The 27,891-nt window shown below is 45.8% G+C and overlaps 1 protein-coding gene across 2 annotated transcripts in view; it reads right to left on the bottom strand.

The window, feature by feature from the left end:
• Nucleotides 1-18,727, bottom strand: part of TMEM178B (transmembrane protein 178B) — a 458,207-nt gene extending 439,480 nt beyond the window's left edge. The window contains exon 1 of one of the 2 annotated variants that reach the window (XM_053254775.1): nt 16,469-18,727. In XM_053254775.1, coding sequence (XP_053110750.1) covers nt 16,469-16,850 — 382 coding nt within the window. In that variant the 5' untranslated portion in view covers nt 16,851-18,727. The remainder of the gene's footprint in view (nt 1-16,468) is intronic. The other variant, XM_053254774.1, reaches the window with a different exon arrangement.
• Nucleotides 18,728-27,891: the final 9,164 nt, after the last annotated feature.

Raw genomic sequence — 27,891 nt, 5'->3', positions numbered from 1 at the left:
AGTGGTGGATTTAAGGAGAGGCAAAGTAGACACTTGCCTACGGCAGCAAAATTTGAGGAGCAGCAAATGTTCATGCTCCTCAAATTTTTCCACCCCTTTGGAGGCGAGGGTAAAGAACCCCCCCCTTTTTTTTCTAAAAACCACTGCTGCGCAGCAGGAGCAACGATGGGAGCAACAAAGGCTACATAGCAGTGGCTGCAGGGAAGGGGGGTGAGGGGGAAGTCCCCCCTTATACTTGAAAATACTGCTGCACGGCAGGATGGGGTGGCAGTGGCTGCAGAATGGAGGGTAGTAGTGGGGTAAGGGGAAAGTTCCCCCTTTTACCTTTAAAGCAATGCCTCACTCTCTTTATGGAGAGAGGCCCATAACTGCAGACAGGGCCTTTGTGCAGTGTGCACAAGTGTGGATTTGCACACAGTGTGCAGTGTGAGGGAGAAGGGAGCTGGAAGCTCTCCCTTGCACCCCCACCACACAGTGGCATTGCTCAAAGGTAAAGGGGGGGGGGCTTTCCCCTCGCCCCACCTCCCTGCTCCATCCTCTGCCACCCCATCCCACCACACAGCAGTACTTTAAAGTAAAAGGGGGAACTTTCCCCTCGCAGCCTTCTCTGCCCCCATCCCGCTGCACAGTGGTGTTTTTAGAAGAAAAAAGGAGGGACTTTCCCCTCGCCACTTCACTGCAGGGGTGGCAAATCCTTGGCCACCTATGGGTGGCAAAAGGTTTGATCCATCCCTGCAAAAGCTGGGCTACCTGCTTTGAGCAACCTGGGTTGGATGGATTTCATGAGTTCACACAATCATGCAAAACAGGAAGGGATGCCTCCTACCCTGATTTTGATTATTGTGTGAACAGGCAGATAAACTAGTGAGCTGCCCAGTATGCATACTATTATTATTTATTCGATTTATACTAGGCAAATGGCACCTCCATCGTATAGAAAGATGTCCAGAGAATGGTCTGAAGGGGCTTGATGCTTTTCTAGCAGTGCAGCTAAAGAGATCTGGAGACCAAAATACTTCAGGAAGTATAAGTGTTTAGTGACCAGGCTTCCCTCTCTCTAAAGAGTTAACCAGAACTTAATCCTTATCTTGACTGACAGGCTGGTGACCTACAGATATTGCCCAATCAGTCTACCGGTGGGTGGGGGGACCTAGAGAGTGGTTGCTGGGAATTCTGGGAACAAGAAAGAAAGCTAGGCTGGAGGTGCACAGGGAGACATATGGCCATGGAGGTTGGCTGCAGAAGAATAACTCTGCAGATCCTTGGAAGACAGGAGGGCAGGAAGCTTAAATTCTGATCAGGAGTTTGGTGAGTTCAAGGCAAGGAGCCAGGGCTTTGGCTTCGGGAAGATTAATTTAGGGGAAAGTTTGTTTAGTCAGACTTTGCATTAGAAACTTATATTTCTTAGTGTGTGTGCTCTGCATATTCTGGATACTGATCTATTATAGTTTACCTGCAACGTAACTGAAATAAGAAACACTAGCCTACGCTCAGTACACGTAGGGCATTGCAAAAGCCTAAACATTTAAGCGTGCATTAAGACAACCTATTTTTGTAATCCTACTAAGTATTATTCTATATCTAAAAGCTGAGAAAGCCTCAGACGGAAGCAGTTTGTAGTAACTGAATAAAATGCTCTTTTTTTAGTTCTTTTCTTTATACAAGCCTCTCCGAGTTGGTTTTTAACGCAGGAAAGGGGGGGCGAAGGGGGACTTCTCCAGTGCAAACACGTCCTTAAATGTTCAGCACCTATCAGTTTTCTCACCACGTGGATGTATGCACGTGGAAGATTTTTGTTCTTGTCCAAGAGCCAAATTAAGAGAGTTTTCTTCTGGGTTATCCCACCTAAGCCCAGAGAGTTTCTGTAGACAAAAGGAGTAGTGGTGGTAGCATTTTGAACCTAGCGATAATACAGAATAATTTTAGAAGAAGCCTAGCCATGCAGCTCGGCAGGGATGATTCAGCATTTCTTTCCCTCGTGTGAGCTTGCTCTGAGACAAAGGCTGTAATCCGCTACAAAGTGACTACGTGAGAACTTCAAATATGCTGCTACTTTGAAGACAGAGATCAGTAATCTGAATAAATAAGTAAATATATAAATTTGAAAAGGTAAGTTTAGCTGATACCCTGCAAAGCTGTCAGTCCTATATGTTATGCCTGACAGCCAGGGTAGGCCTTTCTTGCTCTTTGATCAGTCCATTGGAATTCTATTTCTTTTAAATCTACAAATTTAGAATGAGTCGCAGCCCCAGATTTATTTATTCATTCATTCATTAATTCATTCATTTAGCATGCTGTAGTATATGAGAACGTTGGATTTGGACTGGGGAGATATGGGTTTAAACCCACCCCCAGCCATAAAGCTCACTTGGCCAGCAGACCATGGGCCAGACAATTCTTCACAGGCTAACCCAGGAGTTCTCAAACTCGGGTCTCAAACTCAAGTTGGATTTCAGCTTCCATCATCACCAGCCACTATGGCTGAAGGCCATTGGCCATTATGGCTGGAGATGATGGGAACTGTAGTCCAACAACATTTGAGGACCTGAGTTTAAGAACCCCTGGGGTTCCATCATCCCCAGACACAATGGCCAATGACCATGGTTGGGGATGATGGAAGCTCTAGTTCAACAACATTTGGGGATCCAAGTCTGAGAAGCCCTGATCTAACTCACAGGATTCCTAAGATACGAACATGGAATAATTCCCATGTGTAAGTGGACAACCTAACTGTACATGGACAACCCAACCCTCTCCATCATTAAGTCCCACTTACGCTGCAATCCTGGACACATCTCATTGGGAGTAAGCCCCATTGGATTTAGTGGGGTGTTCATGTGATCAAGCTACTCATGTCCTTCTGATCTCTTGTAGGAAAAAACATATACAGCTTATTTTCTCTTATCCCAGTTCCATGCCATGCATTAAAAAAATTTATCCACTGGTTTAGATTCAGTTGGTGGCAAACACCAAGGCTGTAGCTCATAGTAATCCAAATACAAGCATTACGAGACAGCTTTGAAACTGACAAGATCAAATAAACTCTCTGAAGTATATAGTGCAATCTCTAGCTAAAATCAGAACACCATGGGAATCATTATTTGTACTGTTTCTCCCTCCACCAGGGGCTTCATTTTCCTTCTCTCTAGGAAAAGATCTATAAAGGTTCCCCTAAAGTAGTTAATTATGGAAGCAGTCGGTCAAAAGAACAGCTCTTTGGAACAATAACTACCTGGAAATTGAGCTGATATTCAAAGATCATTGCAAAGGAACAGTCTAATGGTAACTATGGGTGTTTTCACTGAAACTATTCTCAATGTGTATTCTATATACTGAGAATGTCTGAAATAACTACTGTAAATGTGCAGAAAGCAATGTACAATTTATACCGTTGGGTGCACCAAAAACAATCCGTACAGACAATGGGCCTCCTGAAAATAGGCCCCTATGGATTCTTTAACGCCCTATTCTGAGAGGCACAGGGTGGCTGCAGAGGGAAGGGGAGATCGGCAAATATCGGCCTTCCCTCATTGTGTGCACAGAACATTCATTATTGGTACTCACAACCTTCGTCTGGATGCCAGCCATAGAAGATGGAAGAGGGCCATTCTTAAAATGGGAGTACATTCTATTTTCTATTTAACTTTTTCGTTGGACTGCAATATATATGAGAAATGCAAAAACCAACTTGTGAAAACAGCGAGAGAAGCTGGGTTTTCATTTCTGGATTTCATCCAATAACATCCGATTGTCCACTGCAATCCTGGATGCTATAAATGGAGTGAAACATATTTGCGACTGCAGCAGTTCATAGAATCAAGCTGGTAATCCAATGGTTATCATTTAACTAGCAAAGTAACCACATATTCCTGAGCTCTCCCTCCCACACACCTTCAGCCTCCCTTTCAGTTCCTCCAAATATATCTGTTCTTTCAATGTTTACTCTTCTAGCAAACTTCCTGTTCTGGTTAGTTATATAATCACTTTGGGCATAGTGGGGGAGGGATTGGAAAGGTGGGGGAAATGTTTTGATTTTATTCATTTATTTATCATATTAATAGATATAGATATAGATATAGATATAGATATAGATATAGATATAGATATAGATATAGATATAGATAGATATATCTTTAGGTAGTGCACATAATCCAAACTACAATACAAAATAAAATAAAAACAATTAAAACACTTTCACCAAATAAAAACAATTCAAAACAATTTCACAGAGTAAAAGAATTAAATAGCTTAAAATTAGTTTTAATTAAAAGCCTGAGAAAACAGGTTGTCTTAAGGGTCTTTTTAAAAGCAATCAGAGATCGAGAAGCTTTTATTTTGACCAGGAGTCCATTCCAAAGCCCTGGGGCAGCCACAGAGAAGGCTCAGGCCTGAGGTTCACCTACAATTTTACATTATAGGTGAATCTGAATCGCTGACTTATTCAGATATGCCAGAACAAGTGTAGGGATGAATATATGTACGGGCAGATGCAGATGAAAAAGTAATGACTGACATCTAGACTAGGGTTGTGGTTGTGCGGGGGTTCACGACAGGGGCTACGAGTGCCCCAAGGGGTACCTGAAGGGCTTCCAGGGGCTACCCAGAGCCCTCCTCCTCCCCATGCTGCAACTGCACTGCTCATAAGCAGACACTGACATTAACGGGACACGTTTACTTCAAATTAGGGATGTGCATGAATATCTTTGGTGCCAGCGGGGGTAGTACTTTAAGGGTGGGGGAAGGTGTACTCAACCCTCCCGCCGCATGTCGCATGCACCCACTGTGCACCCACATGCGCCCATCGTGCAGACGGGGGTGCATGTGCACGCATCAGGCTCACACGCGCTCGCTACTTCTGGCCACTTCCGGCCGATGGGGGAAACGGGGCGGCAGGGAGGAACGCTGCTGCCTCGAGGGGCTTAAAAATAACAGAGCGCCGGCGGGGGAAATGCGGGGGGAGGGGTGAATACACCCTCCCCTGCCTTTAAAGTACTACCCCCACCAGCACCAAAATGCCAAAAAACACCCCACGCCAAAACGTTTCGGGCACATGCCTACTTCGAATGGGAGTAACTTTTTAAAAAGTCGATTTCAGGGGGAAGTATTCGTGAGCAACTTGGTTTGGATGGAAGCCAGTGACTGGAGGAGCCTCAAAGCTGTAACATTTAAGTGTGCATGTGCATATGTATGTGTGTGTTGATACACAAAATCTCGATGGGGTACCTGAGCTGAAAGTTTCTTTAAAAGGTTCAACTTCTTTAAAATACTGAGAACGCTTATGCTGGTGAAATAAGAAGTTTGTGGGGACATGCAAAGTTTTGGTGTTGCACTATGTTGTGCAGCCACTACAGAAAGACCGTCTCTGAGATACAAAGTTGCACAACCTGTTGTGCAATTTCTCAAGCTCTTCCACAAGCAAAACAAGAAGTCTGGAGCAGGGGGTTCCTCTCTTTGTGCTATGTCATTGTGCTACATCATTGCACTAGCACAACATTATTGCACTAAAGCAACACTAGTCTGGATTCAGGCCATTGATTGCACTTTGTGACCAGGCATTTCTAGAACTGCCTAGTTGAGCATATTACAACAGCCAGTCCAGAAATGCTTTATTGAGTAGCTTCCTCCAGAGATGCCCATTGAGGGCACACCATACAAGATATTAGCTGAGCACATATTAGCTGAAATTGAGACATTTCTGTTCATAACAGATGCTTTGCTCTTTCCCCATTTCCCTCTAGATGGGAGGCCTGGTGTCATTCTTCTACCTGTACATCCTTCTCATCGAGCTTGGTGAGAATTTATATTCTCAAAATATATACCCCTCCCCTTCTCTTCTTTCTTGTCCTGCAGAAGAGCCAGACAGTGACTCTAAGTAGTATTTGTGTCATCCTCGATAGTGGCAGGAACAAGCAGTGGACGGGAATCTGTGAGAAGCAAGGATGTCCACACAGGTGTTTGGCCAGGGCGGGGAGCAGTATCTTTAAGCATGAGTAAAGCTGGTCCTTACCTGCACTGCAAACATTTGTGTACATCCCTGCTTCTCACAGCTTCCCATCCACTGGTTGCTCCTGCCACTATTGAGGGTTACACAAATACTACTTAGAGTCACCGTCGCAGGACTAGAAAGCAGAGGAGGGGCCGCCGGGTGTATGCACGGTGGCCATGTGCATCCTGCCGCTGTGCACAGGTTGCTGGGTGAAGCCTCACGGGCACATGTGGTCTTCTTTTTTTAAAAAAATTAATGTGTTTTGATATTTTGTATATTGCATGCATCTTTCCCCATTCCCCCCCCATCCCTTCCCCCCGCCCCACCCCCGAACCCGACCTTCCCTCCCCAAGCCAGCCTTTGTGAGCTGCACTGGCGGGGGGGGGGGAGAAAGGAGAGATAAAAGGAAAGAGAAAGAGGGGGAGGGGGAGCAGAGGGGGAGGGAGGGAAGAAGAGAAGGAGATACACACCGTTGCACCAGTAGATGTGGGTCAGATCAGAAAGGGTTATCATCATCATCATCATCATTAATTTATTATTATTATTATTATTATCTCTTGTTTACACAGTCAGAGAGGTGTTATTGACTGGCTTGTTGTATCCAGACATCGAGTCCTTCCCAAGGACCTGGGATGCCAGAATTTTATTGTCAATGGTTATAGATATCGTCGCAGAATATAGGCTGTTCCCAGTAAAGCTGCTTTTTGTAATTGGCTGGTGGTGATTTCTGTGGCCCCTATGGTGTTGAGGTGCTCTTCAAGGTCTTTTGGAACTGCACCCAGGGTGCCAATTACCACTGGGATTATTTGGGTCTTTTTCTGCCACAGCCTTTCAATTTCAATTTGTAGATCTTTGTATTTGGTTATTTTTTCTATTTCTTTTTCTTCTGTTCTGCTATCCCCTGGTATTGCTATGTCGATGATGATGATGATGATGATGATGATGATGATGATGATGATGGAAAGGGCCTGATAATGAAAGTACCAAATCTAGTCAATAATGTCTGGTAGACTGTGTGTAAATAGCATTTTTTATTTTATTTATTATTATTATTATTATTATTAATTTATTTACTCAGTCAGACAGGTGTATTATTATTATTATTATTATTATTATTATTATTATAGTTCAAGAACATAATCCCAGATTTCTGACCATTTATCCAATTTATTTACTTTCATGAGGGCCCATTTTTCATGTGCCGCTAACTCGAGCAGATCATGTACCTATTCCTCACTCCTAAGGGGAGTGGGAGATTTCCATTGCCGCAGTATTAATCTCTTGGCTACCAGCAAGGTTCTCCACAGCCATTGTTTAGGACCTGATTTTAGTCCCCACTCAGTTGGAATATACCCCAGTACTGCATTCAGATCCTTCGGTGCAAGGGATGAATCCCTCAATAAATTAATGCAACAACAATTTATATACCGCTTTTCAACAAAAGTTTCCAAAGTGGTTTACACAGAGAAATAATGAATAAATAAGATGGAGAATCACCACATTAAATTAATAAGAGAATCACCACATTTAAAAGGTGCCTCTTTGCCCAGTTAGCAGGGGTAATGCCCAGTTAGCAGGAGTATGCATAATAACCACACTCCAGAATCCTCGCACTATGGGACAGTCCCAGAACCACATGTGGATTTCTGAGCGGCACAGCACCACACCTGGAAACAGCAGAGTGGCAGAGGAACAGGTAAGGACCTGCTTTAGTCATGCTTAAAGGTACTGCTCCCCACTCTACCAAAACAATTTGGCAAGCTGCACCAAATGGATTTGGTGCGTCCCTACTGGACACACTCAATCAATTTATACACACCCCTAGTGAGAAGTTCATCACGCCACGCAAAGTCAGCACCCAGAGCAGAGTTATTTTTTATTTTGTTTACATTTGAGCTTACCTTGACCATTAGACTCAAGTTAACAACATATATCTGTTAAAATGTGCACAAAACAAACTTTTAAAAGCATAACATTCATTACTGGGAAATGACCAGCATCCAAAGTACGAGAAAGAAAATATGTCTACGTTCATTCCAAATTGGTCAATGCCTGCTTGAATATGAAGTGTTGAACAAGCATAGTTTTCAAGAATAGAGCAAGGCCTCTAGGAAGGAATGCAGACATACACATACCCTATTTATTTATATTCACATTGTTTATATTCAGATATATCTGTCCTGATTTCTGCTGTCCTGTAACCACATGGATGTGTGCATTTTGTACACATATGTGGATGAAGATGGTGGTTGTCAAAATACATTGTGTCATTATGCTTCAGTGGATGTACAGGATTTAGGGAGGCAAAGGCAACTGATTTTCATATTGGCTTTTAAACATAAGCAACAGAAGATGTTGGGTGACTTCCAATGGCATTTTGAACTGGACATTTATTTACTTAGCTCTTGAGAGAGGAATGCTCATGTCAGCCTTTGGCAGCAACGAGAGGAAACATTGTCTTGCTCAAGTTCCCATTTCAACATTTCCCTTTCTCCAACCCCTGGTGGCTTTGTGTGGGATGTTGGCCATTGTTGTGTTATGAAATAAACAGACTGTGTGTCTTGCATGCCGTTGGAGGTGAACGGGGTAAACATGTCCCATTTCCAGAATCTGGGTGTGTTGACAGGCTAGCCCTCTCATGAAGGGGGAGGAAGCAGGCCACCTCAGGGGCCAGATTGTGAGCCAGCTCTTGGGAGAGACACGGCTGCCCACCCAGCATCCCCCTGCTATGGATGGGCTGCCGAGCAAGGAGAATGAAATGGCACCATGCTATTTTCCCTCTTTGCTGTCTAATAGGAAGGGAAGGGAAGGGAAGGGAAGGGAAGGGAAGGGAAGAAGGAAGGGAAGGGAAGGGAAGGGAAGGGAAGGGAAGGGAAGGGAAGGGAAAGGAGGAAGGGAGGGGAAGGGAAGGGGAAGAGGTGTTGTTGTTTTAATAAAGTAAGTTATTGGGGCTGTGTGTGGTTGTAATAGACAAGAGAGAGAAAGGAGAGCAAAGGGAGGGGGAGACGATTGGTGCTCTCCTTCAGGCAGCAAAATGTCATGGACCAGTATTACATGTTGAGCCATACATATGGCAAATTTCAGGGACATCGGAATCTGCCTTGTGCCAAGTCTGGCCATTGGTCCATTTCACTCAGTACTGTCTACATTGACTGGCAGTGGCTGTCTGAGGTTTCAGGCAGAGGTCTTCCTCTTCTTCCAGCCCTTCCTGGGGCTGCCAAGGATTGAACCTGTGACCCTCTGCATGCAAAGCAGATGCTCTGTGCCTGGATATCTCTTTTGAGGTGGAATGAGTACCATGGAAGTGTTGGCTCCATGGAATCCTCTTCATTCCCTCTGACCTCTCATGGGTTTTGCATTTACATTTTATTCACACATGTGTGCCAGTGGGGAAGTAGCATAAACACATTTTGCAGCTCATTCATGAGGCAAGGTGTGGCAAGGCGAGGTGATGGCCTTGGTGAGGTGAGGCGACGGCATGCAGCCCCCCACCCACCATAGGGATCACTTCACCTGCCTTGCCACGGCTGCTCCTTGCCACTCCCAAGTTTTCCTTCTGACCCAGCCCAGCCCGCTAGCTGGGATGCTAGCATCAGGGGGCGTGGCCAGCATCAGAGCACATGTCTGCTAGCCAGCTGAATGGCTTCCTTCCTCTCTGAGCAAGACAGGAAGGAAGCTATCCAGTCGGCTAGGCAAGTGCTTGCTAGCCAAGAAATGTGGGCAGTTGCATGCTCTGACACTGGCCACACCCCCTGACTCCAGTGCGTTGGCATCAGGGACATGGCCAGCATCAGGATCAGGGGTGTGACCAGAAGCATCTTGGCCTCACCTCAAGTGGAACTTGCAGTCAAACTAGCACTGCTTTCCAGTGACTGTAAACATCAGGATGCATGATACTGGGGGTATTCGTTTTATTGTGTCAAAGCGACTACTGTATTTACCTGAATCCAAGACTAGGTTTTTTCCAAGTCCTTTAATGTTAGAAATCAGAGGGTCATCTCAAATTCAGAGTCCTATTCCTTTTGGGTATATATAGGTATAACCTGTATTTAACCTCTGGTTGTTTGTGGTTTTTTAAGGGGCTCATCTTGAATTTAGAATCATCTTGTATTTGGGTAAACACGGTATACCGAAATGGAGCTGTAGCTCAGTAGCAGAACGCCTGCTCTGTGTGCAGAAGACCTCAAGTTCAATCCCTGCCATCTCCAGGTAGGGCTAAGAAAAACCTCTCTCTGAAACCCTGGAAAGTAAATTCCAGCCAGGGCAGGCAATATTGGCCAAGGTAGACAGCAGTCTGACTCCATACAAAGCAGCTTTGTATGGACCTGTATTGTATGGACCTTGTATTTTTAAATGGGCCTGAATACAGCAGGGAGGAGATGCTTGTCCAGTACTATAAAGTTCAAACCAGGAGCCCTAGGAATTAGCCATTGGCTATCTGCACCTCCGGGTCTGATGGTCAGAGAAGGGAACTACAGGCAACAGCAGCTGGGATAGGACCACTACAGCCCACATCCCTTTGAGCCTGAGCATTTGGGTGACATTAAAGAACCAATCTGATGCCAGATTAGCAGGTCCCAAATCTGCTGCCTTCCAACTTCTTGCCAGAGGAAACTATCAGGTCCATCAAATTAACAGGCATGGCAAACAACAGGTCAGCTTCCCTCCCTTTTCTTCCTGGAAATGGGGCTCCAGGTGCCTCCCAATCTGGTGGACTGGCAGTCCTATATATAGCTGAGTGTCTGTTCTTGAGCAAGCACCATTTAAGACGCTACCAGATGCCAGATTCTCCAGTGAAGGTCGTCACAAAGCTGTACATGTTTCCTTAGAAGGAAGTACCTTCCAAGAGAGACCTTTTATTGTGATTTGAAATGAATACATATACATACATACATACATACAGCTCCCTGTCCCCAAAGGGCTCATAATCTAAGTTTGCTGTAAGATGTTCCCCTTAGAGGACGGGACTGCAACTCAGTAGAAGAGCATCTACTTGCATGCAGAAGATCTCAGGTTCAATCACTGGCATTTCCAGGTAGGGCTGGGAGAAATTCCTGGTTGTAACCTTGGAGAGCTGCTGCCAGTCAGTGTAGACAATACTGAGCTAAGTGGACCAATGGTCTGACTCTGTATAAGGCAGCTTCCTATGTACTCTCATGGCAGCTAGCTTGTGGGCGTTTGACACACTGGCATTTCAGCATGCTGGAAACTTTATAAAAAGCACTAGAATCGTGGGTGAAAAGAATCCCTATATTGCCAAAATGCAGCAAAATATCTGTCCTTCCTACCCCTTTTCTGAATATGCCCATATAAAAGTGTTACTCTCTCTAACAAATCATTTATATATGGTTATATGTCTTGCTAAAAACAAAGCCTGTAACTCCCACAGGCAATCATGACTATTGTTTTATTTATATCTGTGACTTTTAATGTCATTCTAAGGCAGTTGCCCATATTGCTAAGTATAGATATACGCACTGCCCAGGGCCTTTGGATGGGGCAGTATAGAAATGTGATAGATAGATAGATAGATAGATAGATAGATAGATAGATAGATAGATAGATAGATATCAGTACGGTAATTAAGACTATTTGACTATAGCTGGGGGGGAACTGGATTCAAATCCTCACTCAGATGTGGAACTTGGGTCAGTCAGACTAACCTACCTCACAGGGTTGTTAGGATAAAAGCAGGAGCAGACCCCATATACATCACCCTGAGGTCCTTGGAGGCAGGAAAAAGTAATACATACTAATAAGTATGTTTTTTAAAATGATATTTCCGTTCTACACAATATGAAAATAATGTACTAGAAATTTGTATTTGGACATGGGTGGCCCACCTTCAAGCATCATGCTCTGACATGTACAGTATTTGCCAACTGGGCAAAGAAGCACCTTTGCAAGTGCTGATTCTTATATATGTATCAAGGAAAGAGCAACTGTCTCTATCCAATCCAACCCCAGCTCAGCATCCCTCCAGTGGTTGTTGCTGGTACCTAGGTTTCTTTTTAGATGGTGAGACCTTTGGGGACAGGAAGCCTTACTTAAATATTCCTTCCTTCCTTCCAGTCCTATTTATTGCGTAAGTTAAAACATAAAAAGAGGGAAGTGCAACAAAGAACAGACGTTTTGAAATATATACGCCAGCTTCAGTGTTCTATATCCCTGGGAGAGGGAGGGTATGCAACAAAAATGTCACTTGCACCCTTTAATGGCCTATGTACTTTAAGATTTCCTTTGTTCCTTCTTTGCCATTGATCTCGGGCCATAGTTTATCCAAATATAATGCTTATCTTTCTTTCAAGTGTACAATGTTCAGATTCTAAAACGCTTACTTTGAGAGTAACATTTTTGTCTCATACCCTCCCTCTTCCAGGTTTTTTCTCTCTCAGTGTCAGCGATAAACAGGCATAGCTATGAGTCGTCAACCTTCTCCTCCTCTCTCCTCCCCGTTTAGTTAGTTACATATTAATCAGGTGTTTATTTAGATTGGGGAAAGTCTTGGATATAAGAGTGTGGATTTTAAACAGTGGGATATAGAACACTGAAGCTGATGTATAAACATCAAAATGTCTGGTCTTTGTTGCAATTCCCTCTTTTTATATTTTAATTTACGTGATAAAAAAGGTTTGGAGAGAAGTATTGTAGCAGATCCATCATGCATATTGTGTTGCCTTTATAGCAACTATTTATTAATTTGTAAACTGCTTTGAGAACTTTTGTTGAAAAGTGGTATATAAATATTCATTGTGGTAGCTGCGTTTGCATCCTGCTTTTTCTCCAAGGAGTCCAGTCACACACACCAGCACCACAGTCAATCCAGGGAACCTCAGTTCCCCGCATTTGTTTTATTTTTACATTTATATCCCATTCTTCCTCCAAGGAGCCAAGAGCAGTGTCAATATTTATGTTTATCCTCACAGCAACCCTGTGAGGTAGGCTAGGCCAAGAGAGAAGAGTCACCCAGAGTCACCCAGTGAGTTTCATGACTAAATGGGGATTGATTTGGACTTGGGTCTCCCCAGTTTTAGTCCAATGCTCTAACCACTACACCACACTGGCACATCCAAAACCACCAATCTAATCAATGCATCGCAGTGGACTTATTTTGTGGCCTTGGGCAAGTTGCTATCTCTCAGCTTCAGCACTCCATCTGTTCAAATAGAATTATCCAGGCCTAACTAGAAGTGAGGGCAAGCACAATAAAATGGGAAAGCACTTGACAAAGTGAAAGTATGTAAATGATAATCATTAAGCAGCAGACACAAGGGAAGAAAAGACTTAAAATTGGATGGTTGCCAGAACCTAAGGGGTATACTCGTGAGTCAAATGGGCCATAAGCCAGAATTTGGCTTTTTTAAAGCCAAATCTGGCCACCTAGCCAGGGATGGGGAACCTTGGCACTCCAGCTGTTTTTGGACTACAACTCCCATAATCCCCAGCCACAGAGGCCAATAGCTAGGGATTATGGGAATTGTAGGCCAACATCTGCAGGAGTGCCAAGGTTCCCCATCCCTGGTACGCCATGTACGAGTGGACTGATTCCATCCATTTCCTTTTCAGTGTGTACGAAATTTTTTTAGAATTCATTTTTTAAGAAAACCTCAGCCTATTCCTAAGGTAGTAATGTTTCCATTAGCTCATCTTCATAGCAATATCAGACAATATCCCCATGATACTGATGAGTATCTAAGGTTGAGGTATAGTGTTTATTTCGTAAATCCATGCTTACACAGGAAGCTGTCCTATCCTGAGTCAGACCCTTGGTCCACCTTTCTCAGTGTTGTCTACACCAGGGATTCTCAATGTTGGATCCCCAGATGTTACTGGACTTCAGCTCCCATAATTCCAAGCCCCAGTGGCCTTTGGTTGGGGATTCTGGGAGTTGATGTCCAATAACATCTGGGCACCCAACATTGAGAATCCCTGTTCTACACCACTGGGCAGAGGCTCTCCAGAGTTTCAGAAAGGTATCTTTCCCAGCCCCACTTGCAGATGGTGGGGAGTTGGTCTTGTGGTCGTGAACATGAATTTTCCATCTGGATTTGCATTTGAATGGGTGACTACATGTAAGTACTGCAGGATGTTGCCCTTGGTGGATGCAACCACAGCTCAGCAGAAGAGCATCTGCATGCTTACATGCAGAAGGTTCTAGGTTCAATCTCTGGCATCTCCAGGTAGGGCTTGGAGAGACTCCTGGCTGCAGGCGCGGAGGGAGCCCAGTGGCGGCCAGGCTTCTGCTGCCACTGCAGCCCCCCAGCCCCGCCCCCTGCATCTGATGTCAGATGCAGGGCTCATTTAGCCATGCCCCTGCATCTAATGTCAGATAAGGAGCAACTCTCCCTTCCTTTAAAGGCAGGGAGAGCCACTCCGGCTGCGCTGCAAATGCAGCGCTGGCCAATCTAACTCTCAAACGGGGCCGCACAGCACCATTTGGGAGCAAAATTGGCCAGCGCTGCTTTTGCAGCATGGCCAGGAGTGGCTCTCCCTGCCTTTAAAGGGAGAGAGAGTCGTTCCTGCCATGCTGCGAATGCAGCATTGCCTTATTTCACTTACAACTGGGGCTGCGCGGCCTCGTTTGCAAGTGAAGCCACGCCCCCTGCATCTGACATATGACGCAGGGGGTGTGGCTGGGGCACCAAGTGCGGCCCCTTATGGGCGGCAGCCTGGGCTCTTTGAACCCGTTTGCTCAATGGTGGCTCCGCCCCTGCCTGGCTGTAACCTTGGAGAGCCACTGCCCGTCAGTGTAGGCAATACTGAGCTAGTTGGACCAGTGTTCTGATTTAGCATAAGGCAGCTTCTTATGTTCCTGTCAGGCCAGGGATTGAAGCTGGGACCTTCTGCATACAAAGCGGCTGCTACAACCCCAACCCAAAATGCCTAAGCTAAGTTGTAGCCCAGATTTCCATACCAAGAGTAGAGCACAATGACTCTGTCAAAATTTAAAACCCACAACCCAACCTAGGGACTGCTGGCAACTACAAGCAGCAGAAATGCAAGTCTCTTACTTCTACAGAGAGGAAGTCCATCTAAGCCATTCTCCCATCATACCCTTCATCCGCGACTAATAAATTCAAAGCCTGACCTGGAAGAACCTTGGTTTCCCGGCTGAGCCTGCCAACCGGGGTGCCAACTGTGATGACAGCTTTTGATTATGGACAGTTGCCCATTACAAAATGGAGCCGAGCCAAGAATGCATTTCATGAAGTCACCAAGCAGCCTTCTGTCCATTCAACCCAAGGCCGCATCTGAACTCATCACAAAGAGGCGACAGGCTTCTGATCAGCTTGCTCATTGTTCAAGTGTGCTTTATGCCACAGTGGTGACCTTTGCCATCCTCGTATAGAACAAATGGAACCCAATTATATATTTACACAAATGCACTTGGAACTTTTCGCAGAAGAGAAATGCAAGCAAAAAAGAAAGGAAAAGAAGCAGTGTTGCAGCTGTTGAACATTTCGAAAACACATGTCCTGTAAAAGAGAGGTTAAAAACAGACTGTTGTCCATGTGCAAGAAACATCTTGCAAGGTGATCCTTCAAATGGATCCTAAGAATCACGGGATGGGGTTCTGTTTTGTAGCACAATGATACAATTAGGTGGGAACCAATGATGCAGAAACCCTTTGTTGATACTACATACATCTTGTAAATATATATTATTTATCTGAGAAAAAATATCTTTCCATGGGTTGAGATACAACAGGAGAAATTCAGATATATTGAGCATCACTAGACAAATTCCTCATGAAAAAGAAAGGGTGATAACATGGCCAACAAGGTGCCGTTGGCCAACAGATGTGGCTTCTTAGAGAAAGGATCAAATTATTCCTCGTTAGAGTTTACTGCATCTAACATTATTCAATTATTCAAGGATCTGAAATAACCTGTAACCATGAGTACTATAACACTCTCTCACACTCTCTCCTGCTCACTCTCTGGCATTCCCCTTTGTTTGTTCTCCATTCAGTGTTTAATGAAGCTTATTAGTTTAATTCAGAAGTAATCTAACCTTCTGGTATAAGATTAGTGACAACCCCAAATTAGCTGGATTCAACTAAATTCTTGACTCTAGATTCTCTGCACTGTTTATGCATCGAGGGCGTTCTTGATGCCACTGGGATACATGGTCTTATTTAAAAAAGCAACCTGGCATATATTCAAAGTTAGACTGGGTGGTCTAAATCTCTCCCTACAAGGCCTGTAAGTCTACAGACCCACAAAAGGTCCTCGCCTTTTGTGCATCTTCAGATCAAGTCCCTCGGCGCACTGTGGCCCACCATCCTTCCCATTTCCCATTTCAACAGAACCAGCTCACCTGTGCCCAATGGGATAATCTGGAGGGTGAAACTGTGGACATTTCATCCCTAAGAAAATAAGCCTTTGCTGAAGTCGTGGTCTGCATCCGGCTCGAGCCTGCTTACTCTACTGCTTTGGACAAGGTGGCTCAGCCAGGTACATCCGGAAAAGGAATCCCTACCTTTTGCAATGAGTTCCTCCAGGTCTTGGTCAAAGCCCAGCCGATGGCACTTCCTCCAGAGCCCCATGTTAGTAGAGTTGTACTGTCTGTTGCACTCATCAACAGCACTCATGGCAAAGAGCTGCCTCCTGTTTCTCGCCAAGAGCAGTTTCCCTTCCCACCGGTCCAGCCTAGACCTGCTGGCCCTGAGCGGCAGGTTATTGTTTGAGTTATAAATGAAGCCAGGGTCATTCCTCCGGGTCGTGATGCTTTTGCACCGCTCCCTGTGCTTCCTGGCATCAGTCTCATACCAATGGTCAGAACAGATTGCCACCGCTAGCATGCCGAGAGCACACAATGCTAAAGAGAGACCAGCATAGAGCAGTAACCTTCCGGCAGCCATACCTTAGCTTCACAGACACACCATGGGCATCTTCACGGGGAAGCAAATCCCTTCAGCCTGATCTCCGGTGAGCCCAGCTCCTGGACTGGTCTCGCAGGGCAGTGCCTTCCTTCAGTGATCACATGCAAGCAGATGGAGATCCATCAAGCTCTAGGGGAGGAAAAAGCAACTTCTGCCCCAGAAGTAAAGAAGCCTGGGCACTCATTCACTTTTCCTGTGGACCAAGGGGGCAGCAAAATGGCCAGAGATGTTGAGGCTTCCACTTCAATCAATATGGGGCCAGGCAAGGCAAATGTGTCCGAAACTGGCCAGAATTTGAAGTCAATGGGAAAGAAGCATCCCTTCCTTGTGCCTGGCCATCTGGATCAGTCCATCCAGCTCTTGCAGAGACTTATTCAGAAATGCCAGAGGAGTGGCTTTTGAGATCTAGCTCAGCCATGGAAGGGGCCCCATCCAAGAACCTTGCAATCTCGAGCTTCCCAGCAGACAATGATATTGCCGCCAAACCCTGGGAGAAGCTGGAAGGAGGGCTGTTAGGATAATGATGATGTTGCAAGAATTCTGGACACGGTTGATTGCTGGCTGGCTTTCCAGATCGGGTGGGGGAACGACGTCGCAGAAGCACAGCTGCCCTTCGTCGCTTGCAATCCGGAGCAGCCGATGGAAACAAAAGCCCTGCCCTCTTCTAACGCCGGAGTCCACCCGGGCTCGCTCCTTTGCTGCAAGGGACTGACATCTTGGTCGCTGCCTCTCTGGCCAAGGGATCCAGCAAGCGTTTGTTTTGTTGTCTGCTCCCGTGATCAAGGCAACGTCAGGAGGGAAGCGACGGGAGAGAGATCCAGCACGCCAGGCTACGAAGGGGTGAGCGGAGGGGCTCTCCTCTCACCGAAGGCAGAAATCAAGATGGAAAAATCAAGCCCTCCGACGGCAGCCGCTTTCTCCTGCTTTGCTCCGTGTGGCACTAGCAGCAGGCGGCTGAGCCGGGGCGGGGGGGAGAAAGAGGGGCACCCGTGACCCGGACACCGTGGGAGATCTGAGCTGCCTTTCGCAAGACCCAGAGTCCGGAATCTTTTGTGGTGGGGTGGTTTGTGTTTTCCCCCTTCTCTTTCCCCTCCTCCTCCTCCTCCTGCGATCGCAAAGCCGCTCCCCCTCCCCCGCTTTTTTGCACCAGAGTTTCCGCTTTCTGGCGAGCAAGCTTGGCCAATATAGCCAGATAAATACAGGCACGCGTTCCCCTGCAAATCGAAGGCGGGGCTACAGCCTGATTGAAACGCTGGTAAGTCGGGGTGGGGGGGGAGGGGGGGATCAATCAAGCCGGCCCAAGCCGAGGGGGGAAGGGCGCGAAGAAGCAGCCTCCGGCGGCGGTCAATAGCTCGCGGTCTGCACCATTCCCCTGCCACACGGCCCGATCCCCAGCCAAGGGCCGCCGAGATCTTCCTCCTCCCGGCCTTAGCAGCTTCCTCCGAGGCGCAACCCCGCCATCAGCAGTAGCGCCGGGTCTTCAGACATTTTGCGGGCTTGGACCTTCCATCCCCCTTTCCTCTCTAGCGGGAATAACTCACCCATCTCGCCGAGAGCGGAAGCGGCTGAAGGAGATCTGGAGGGTCCTGGAACCTTGGAAATGGCATTGTCTTGCCTGCGAGGTAGTGGCAGCGGTGGGAGTGTGTGTGTGTGTGTATGTATGTATATATCCTAATTCCCCGTCCTCCTAACCCAGATCAGAGCGACTCCAAGGCTTTCTATCCACCTGAGAATTTTGCCTTCTTCCAATCCACCGCCCCGCAGCCTGGGCTGAAGCCTACAGCCAGAGCATACAGAGCACCTAGCCAAAAGCTAGTGATGTCACCCATGCAACGTGAGCCTCATTTCTTATTTCTCTAGCCTCCTTAAAGATAAACTGCACTCCTTTGCCCAGAGAGAGAGAAAATGCCTCGATTCGTCCTTTTCTGAAAAGGGGCAGAATGAAAACATGGATTGAGAGGGCTTCTTGATGTGTGGCCACCATGTCCCAGATCAAAACAGTACAAAGCATAAATAGATAAATAGAAAATCTATCTAGAAGATTCTTGTCACACACACACACAAAGATTCCCAATCTGACATTTAAAGATGTCAATGTATTCTGAAGTCGGTAAATATCAGCCACTATTTTATATCTGTTTCTGAAAGAACTGGAAATGTTATTATCCCTATGGATGTATAACTGGAGGAGCACCAGTGAGCAAAAGGGAGGTGCTATGTCAGTTTCACAAAAATTGGGAAAATGCTGAAGGGGGCCAAACCGCCCCCCCAAACCCCTCCCCAAAATTGTCCCAGTGTAATTCAATGGAGCAGAATGTTTGCAGACTAAGAGAACAGTTAACAGACAACCAGGTGGGTGTTGCTTGTGGAGCTTGGTGGTCAGGACAGCAGTGGGTGGGGGGAGAGGGCTCAAACAAGAACGGGAAACTTCTCAGATTGAAGAATACCCCCTCAAGACAGCCACAATCTCTTCTATTCCTAAGTGGGGGAAGTGCCTAAAACTGTCATCATGCTCAGGGAACACATGCACACCTGGGATATCCTGTGTTTTGTTGGGGGTTCATACATGTCTCAGATATTTTTCACAAAGTGCCAGATTACCATTCATAGTGTCTACACACACACCCACACACACCAGAAAGATCCAAAACATCACCATAGCTGAGTTGTCTTGGATATGTTCCCCCCCTTTGAGCCTCCCCAGGTGAAAAATTGAAATTACAGAGGAATCTCATGTATATACAATGAAGTTTATTCCCAGGTAAATGGCATAGGATTGTGCTAATTATCACCTACCACTCACAGTGCTGTTGTGAGGATTAACAAGGTAAGCATTACAGATTATTGTGTACAGTAAAATATTGTGTTTTATTAATGTTACTGCTACATAAACATTTCCCAGTTACATATTGCCAGATAGCCAGGATTGCCAGATAGCCCACACTTTTTCACAGAACTCCTTTATATATTCAGGCTTCATTTCTTACAGAGACATATAGGGATTGATGGACAGTGTGCCCCCAGAAATTGATCTCTGGGTCTCTCTCTGCATCTGTGGAACTCTTGAGAACACACTGATGAAGAAAGGGTTGAGCTCAGATCAGAACCCATGGATTAAATTTTAATTTTTTATTTTCAAATTTGATTTTTAACTGATTTTAAATGGGTTTTAAAAACACATTGTATTATGTTTTGTATTTTCTCTCCCCCCCCCCCACTTTTGGTCTGTTATGATTTAATGTGTTATTTGTTTTTAGTACATGTTTTAATGCTGTGTTGTGAGCTGCCCAGAGAACAATTTGTTATGGAGTGGCAAACAAATAAAGTTATTGTTGTTTTGTTGTTGTTAGATTAAGATCTGACCTTGGAATACAGACAGAAAGGAAGAGGGGGCTGTTTCTGTCACTGCTGTGGGACGAAATAAACTGAGCCATTTCCTCTTCCTTCCCAAGCCACTATTTGAACCCCAATCTTTGGTAATGCTTTGACTCAGATTGCCACAGCTTGCTAGACCATCACAAGAGTCTACACTGAAATCCATACGACAACAGCCACAGGGCTGGGGTGTCCCATGGATTTTGAGCTGGGATCCCAAACAAAGAACAACAGTGATTATTTCTGTTATCTCAAAACATTCTGTGGGGCAGTGTGAGGAAGGTTCCATAAGAGCATAAGAACAGCCCTGCTGGATCAGGCTCAAGGCCCATCTAGTCCAGCATCCTGTTTCACACAGTGGCCCACCAGATGCTTCTGAAAAGCCCACAGGCAAGAGGTGAAGGCATGCCCTCTCTCCTGCTGTTGCTCCCCTGCAACTGGTATTCAGAGGCATCCTGCCTCTGAGACTGGAGGTGGCCTACAGCCTTCAGACTAGTAGCTGTTGATAGACCTCTCCTCCATGAATTTATCCAAACCCCTCTTAAAGCCATCCAGTGTGAGGACTCTGATTCCAAGTGACAGCCAGGACTTGGATCCCACAGGGGAAGAGCCCATTTCTGATACAAGGAACGCACCAAGTGACAGATGGCTGAGAGACAGTGGAGTGCTGAGCTCAAGGGCCAGGGGGTGCCCCTTTAAGGATCCACATTCAGCAACAGAAGGGTGGAGCCTGAGGGAGGAATTCCGGGCCAAGAGACATAAAAGAACTCAACTGGAGCTGAAATGGCTTCAGATCAAATGAAATGCCTGTAGTGATTGGCTAAGCTGCCCTAATGGCATGGATCCATAGACAGGCAGTAAAATTCCTGGCTGCCATTGGCTGGCATGGTCAGGTTGCAGGAAAGGGAGTTAGGCAAGAGGGCAGATTTCAGGCTTGCAAGACCTACTTGTCAGGGCCAGCCTATTCCCAGACTCTGAACCAGATAAGACCCCCTCTGGGGAGCAGGAGCATGACCCCACCAATGGCCATAGACTTGGGCAAAGGGGAGATGACATACCCTGAGAGAAAGCCCAAGGCTGCCACCCCAGAAGATGTCCAGTCTAGGGATACTGCAACAGGAGGTCCCAGTGCCCCCTGGATGGGCTTACACCTCAGCTCAGGACCCTTCACTATCATCCCCAGTTCCCAGGTAGCACGGTGTACTACCCCTAGTGTTGGACTAGGACTGGGGAGCAGTGTTCCCTCTAAGAGGAATTCCCAGATGTTGTTGACTACAACTCCCATAATCCTCAAGCAAAGGCTATTGCAGTTGGGGATGCTGGGAGTTGTAGTCAACAACATCTGGGAATCTCTCTTAGAGGGAACACTGCTGGAGAGACCTGAGTTCAAATCCCCACCCAGCCAAGAAAGTCACTGGGCAACTCTGGGCCAGTCGTGTCTCTTTCAGCCAAACCTACCTCATAGGGTTGTTGTGGAGGTGAACATAACTACATATGCCACTCTAGGCTCCTCAAAGGAAGAAAAGGATAGAAATGTAAAGAAAAATATATAAGATGGCAATGGGCTGAAGCCCAAATGTAAAGATAAATAAATAAATGGCAATAGGCTGAAGCCCAAAGCTAGAGATGCAGCACAACTTTGACAGCACAAAGCTCCCATCATTCAGTCCTACTCGGGAGGTGGAGGCAAGAAGCAAGACATGCTCTGGTGTGGGCCTGCTGATGTTCCAAGAAGGAGTCGAGCAGCTGGGCCAGCAGTAAATCTACTCAGCTGCTGCCTGAGGATTGCTGCAGGTACCAAAAACCTTTTGCCCATCATCTTTCTGGCTTCCTTCGCTGGACAGCTCCTCTGCTGATTCCGCATGCCTTACCATGCGCCTGGGACCTATTCCTGTGGTTCTTGCTATGCTGGACAGCTCCTAGCCTCACATGTATGGCAGGGAATTGAGCCAGGTTGCTCAGGGATGGTGCTAATGCTGGACTGAAAGTTCCTAGTTGAGAACATTTGGCTTGAAGTGGAGTAGAGTGTGTGACATCTGAGCAGTATTCCCTCTAACAAGGACTCCCAGATACTGTTGACAACAACTCCCAGCATCCCCAGCCATTGGGAGTTATGGGAGTTGTAGTCAAAAAAACATCTGGGAATCCCTGTTAGAGGGAACACTGCATCTGGGGCCCCTAAAATGGAGGCAATTTTCCAGGGCAAATTTATCTAAAGGGAAAGGAGAGCTGGTCTTGTGGTAGCAAGCATGACTTATCCCCTTAACGAAGCAGGGTCTGCCCTGGTTGCATATGAATGGGAGACTTGATGTGTGAGCACTGGAAGATATTTCCCTCGGGATGGAGCCGCTCTGAGAAGAGCAGAAGGCTCCAAGTTCCCTCCCTGGCTTCTCCAAGATAGGGTTGAGAGAGACTCTTGCCTGAAACCTTGGAGAAGTCGCTGCCAGTCTGTGAAGACAATACTGAGCTAGATGGACCTATGGTCTGACTCAGTCTATGGCAGCTCCCTATGTTCCTATGTGGGGGGGGCATTTGTCAGCATTATTTATGCTGATATTATTTATGGCAAGGGTAGAATGAGTTGTAGCTGGGGATGATGAGAATTGTGGTTCATTAACAGCTGGAGGGCAGAAGGTTACCTGCCTCTGATAATGGCAACAGTGATGTTCCTTTCAGTGGCCACCTCCTGATGGCTGCCTTTCCCACCCACTCCCACCCCCCATGGTTACCACTGCCATAGGTACCAGCAAAAATGGTTTCAGATATTAAGGGGGGAAACCTGTGTCACTGTTAACTAGTACCTATCCCATTATTATTCAGATAATTTCAAGGGAGGGCTGAAAAAGAACTGCCCCCTCCTCATTTTGCCACCTGCAAATGGCAGCAAATTGGAAGGGGGCATTTGAGTTCAAACACAGTAGGAATATAATGTTTGGGTTATTGTAATTATTAATAATAATTATATTCTACTTTACCCAAAAAAAGTTCACAAAGTGAGTTGTATAATGAAAGAAATAAGAAAATGAGGCGGTGGGTGGGACTGAATGTGGTTCTCTGTCCCAAAGGGGCTCACACTCTAAAAGGGATCACCAGACACCAAGGCCACTGGAGGGATGCTGTGCTGGATTGAATAGGAACATCTACTGAGTCAGACCATTGGTCATCTAGCTCAGTATTGTCTGCTCTGCCTGGCAGTGGCTCTCTAGGGCTTCAGTCAGGAATTGCTTTTTTCCTAGAGCTGCCAGGGATTGACCTTTTGCATTCTAAGCAGATGATCTTCCACCAAGCTGCAGCCCCATCCCCAAGAACACTCTGCCTGTTAAAGTCCCCACTTTAGAATGTGCCTCGATTCAGCTAGCAGGGGTTGCTATTTAGATATTAGGGGAAACTGAATACAAGGATGTATGACCTTGCCCATTCAATTGAAGCTGCAGGTTTCTGCCCCTGTGTCTTTAAAAGCAACTTGATCTGCAGATAAAGCCTCTTACTCAGAGCTGGTATTAGGGGTCAACTGGAGCAGTGGAACATAGGAAGCTGCCTTCTACCGAGTCAGACCATTGGTCCATCTTGCTCAGTATTGTCTTCACAGACCGGCAGTGGCTTCTCCAAGGTGGCAGGCAGGAATCTCTCTCAGCCCTATCTTGGAGATGCCAGGGAGGGAACTGAGAACCTTCTGTATGCAAGTGTGTAGGTGCTCTTCCCAGAGTGGCCCCATCCCTTAGAGGAGTCTCTCATTCACACATGTAGTCTCTCACGCAAATGCAAGCCAGGGTGGAGCCTGCTTAGCAAAGGGGACAACTCATGCTTGCTACCAGAAGACCAACTCTCCTCTTTGCACTGGCCAAGAGCCCAGGTCCATCAAAGGACTTGTGAAGGAGCCCTGAGGCCCTAGTGAAAAATGAATGGGGGCCACTGAGAAGCACTCCAAGCCACCACTGCCAAGCTGAGCTCCCCCAGACCTTTGTGGAGGCCAACCTTAGCAGTAGTGGCAGCCCAGAGAGTTGGAGTTTTTTTTAACATGTGCACTGATGGTGCCTGCCATCTTTGTTGACCTATAAGGCAATGTGCTCCTTCTCTCCATTGTGTCACTAGCGGCGGCAGCCAGGACTCGCACATTGCATTATTGATAATGAAGGTGGGTGCCAACGTAGCTGCCCCAGTGTGCTACTCAAGGGGGGCGACAATGGTCAAGGCCTACATGCACCTGGTGCCAACTCTTTTCTTACTGCACAGGAAGTAAATGTTTTCACCTACCAATTGATGGAGATCTGTAGATAAAGGCGTAGCTTGTGAGGATGATTGATAATTATGTCTATAGCAGAATTCTTATTATTCCTATCTCAGTTATTTGAAAATGCTAGTTTTAGGAACATAGGAAGCTGCCAGTATATGAGTCAGACCATTGGTCCATCTAACTCAGTATTATCTACACAGACTGGCAGAGGCTTCTCCAAGGTTGCAGGCAGGAATCTCTCTCAGCCCTATCTTGGAGATGCCAGGGAGGGAACTTGGAGTCTAGATGCTCTTCCCTGAGCAGCTCCATCCCCTAAGGGGGATATCTTATAGTGCTCACACTTCTAGTCTCCCATTCATATGCAACCAGGGAAGACCCTGCTTAGCTAAGGGGACAAGTCACAAGACCAGCTCCCCTCTCCCAAGAGTATTATCCCATGTGTATTATCCATCGGAATACACTAGTTATTCACTGTGGGTGTACATTGGCAATTCCTTAGGAAATCTTAAAAACTATAGTTCTGTGAAATTCCCAGGATTCTTTGGGAGAAGACATGATGGGTAAAATGCTTTGAAATGAATATGTGTGTAGAATAGATATACTCTAAGTGTGCTCTTATTTGGAAGACATGTAGATCTTTATATGAACAGTGCTTTCATTTATTTCAACCCCAGATTATCTGAATTATTTCAGCATCCTCAAATTCATTCATTCATTCAGGTGAATGTGGGTTTTGCTGTTTCAGCTGACCCTGTTCTCAGTAGGGATCCAGAAGCAACTCCACTCCATTTCTGTTTAGCAATAACATTTAAACAGTTGTGGCATTTGACATTAAAGCTGGCAAATATTGCATCTTGGCATGCAGCATTTTGGATTTCAGAATTCTATGTTGTATTTTAAGGCAGCCAGAGGAATGCATCATCATTTTGTCATAACTGAAATTTCCAAAATGTTGCTTTTTGACATTCAGTTTTCTGACCATAGTGCAAGATACAGGCCAAACCCCCAATTGCACACAATTTGTATGCAATTTGCAGGCTTCTGAAGGACCCCTGATTGCACACAAATTGTACACAGTTGAGGGTTTGGCCTGTATCTTGCACTAAGATCACAAAACTGAATTTCAAAAATTAACACTTCAGAAATTTCAATTAAAACAAAATGCTGATGAATTCCTCTAGTTGTCCTAAAATACAACGTAGAATTCTGAAATCCAGAATGCTGCATGTCAAAATGCTATATTTGTCAGCCTCACTGACAAATGAAAAGTGATGTCAGCTCTGCTGTAGTGAAATATAAACTGAATTACATTCAGAGAAACAAACTTGAATCCACAAGTACAAAAGGGCTTCATAGGCTTCTTGCCTGGAGAAAATGAGCTTTGTCACAACATAGTTTTGCAGTGTGATGCAGGGTTCTTTGCTGAGTTTTGCATGGGAAATTCCTATTCCCCTCAAAAACCAGGTTATGTGACATTCATGATCAGGATGTCCCGGCTTCCCGGCTTCCCAGATGTCCCTGGTTGGCTACTGCATGAAACAGGATGGTGGACTAAAATGGGCCTTGGCCTGACCCAGCAGAGCTTTCCTTACGTTCTTAAGGAACATGCTCTCTCATGTTCAAATCTAGTGCTTACAAAAGAGAAATACAACAAACTGTTAATTTTTTGTGAACTGTCAGTTTTGTGGTGGTTTGAGCTAATCCATTCCTTGATCCAGGCCAGCTTTTGAATGGGGCTTTAGTTAGTTGTCTTCCAGTCCTGGAGTAGAGGCAGGGCTAACAAACAGCCAGCAGCAAGAGTGCTGAAAAGCAGACTGCGCTTGCCTCTCTGTACATAATATCTATTTCATTAAACTATTAAGATTCCTGATTCCACTCCACTGCCTTGTCCTTATATACCACAACTCTCTTGCCCTTGGATTCTACAAATATACTACTGGAAATTATCTAGGCCAAGTATGGAGAGCATTGGGCTATATATTCAAGGGTAGTATGGATGTGATCCAGTGACTGTAGTGGCCTGTCTCCCTAACTATAACACTTCAATTTATGTTTTAATGTATATATGTGTACACACACACTCACATTTAAACAGAAGGAGAGCTGGTCTTGTGGTAGCAAGCATGACTTGTCCCCTTAGCTAAGCAGGGTCCACCCTGGTTGCATATGAATGGGAGACTACATGTGTGAGCACTGTAAGATATTCCTCTCAGGAGAAGGAGCCGCTCTGGGAAGAGTAGAAGGTTCCAAGTTCCCTCCCTGGCTTCTCCAAGATAGGGCTGAGAGAGAGTCCTGCCTGCAACCTTGGAGAAGCCTCTGCCAGTCTGTGAAGACAATACTGAGCTAGATAGACCAATGATCTGGCTCAGTATATGGTAGCTTCTTATGTTCCTATGGTGTCAGGGGGCATGGCCAGCATCAGAGCATGCATCCACCTGTAGTTTCCACCTAGCTGGTGCTTCTATGGCCCCCAGTATGGCTTCCTCCTTTGAGTCAGAGAGGAAGGAGGCAGTCTGGTTGCTAGAGGGGCGCTTGCTGGCTGGAAAATTGGGGCATTCATGTGCTCTGATGACAGTCACACCCCCTGATGCTAGGACTGCAGTCAGGGGGATGGGATGGGCCAAGGCCGAAGGTGGGGTAGAGGGAGATCTCAGAGCAGCAGCAAGACAGGTGAGGTGATGCCCTCAGGTAGTGGGGGACAGATGCCAGCACTTGCTACTACAGGTGCCACCTGAGGCCATGGTCTCACCTTGCCTCATGAATGAGCCACTCCTGCTGAAAAGGAGCAAAGGGTGTTTATGCTACTTCTGCATTGGCACACTTGTGAATACAATGCAAATGCAAAACCTGTGAGAGAGGGAATGAAGAGGATTCCATGGAGTCAATCCCTCCAAAGTGCTCATTCCACCTCAAAAATCATTTCTTCCCTGTCAAAATAAAAGCATCTCTTTCTCTGTTGACTTTTAGGAAGACCCTCAAGACACAACTCCTTTCTCAGGCTTTTAACTGAAATTATAAACTGTTTAATGTGCTTTTATCCTATGAGATTGTTTTAACTTCTTATTCTGTGGAATTGTTTTGTTTTTACTCTGTTTTTATATTTGTTGTGTTTCTAAATTGTAGACACTGCCTAGAGATGCACATATCAGCTGGTATATAAATATGTTTGATTGACTGATAATAAATAAATAAATAAATATTAAAAACAAAAAGATGTCCAGGGACAGAAAAAGTTGCTTTTATGAAGTGGAAAGGGGTGGATCCATATTCATATCTGTATCCACAGAACCCCAAATATCTGTCAAGATATCCACTATCCTGTAACTACACGCACATATGGATTTTACATACATAAAGATGGTGGTTGATTATGTCATTAAGCTTCAGTAGGTGTACAGGATTTAGGGAGGC

This window comes from Hemicordylus capensis, chromosome 5 (assembly GCF_027244095.1).
Source record: "Hemicordylus capensis ecotype Gifberg chromosome 5, rHemCap1.1.pri, whole genome shotgun sequence".
NCBI lineage: Eukaryota > Metazoa > Chordata > Lepidosauria > Squamata > Cordylidae > Hemicordylus > Hemicordylus capensis.
This window is presented reverse-complemented; position numbering and strand designations above follow the sequence as displayed.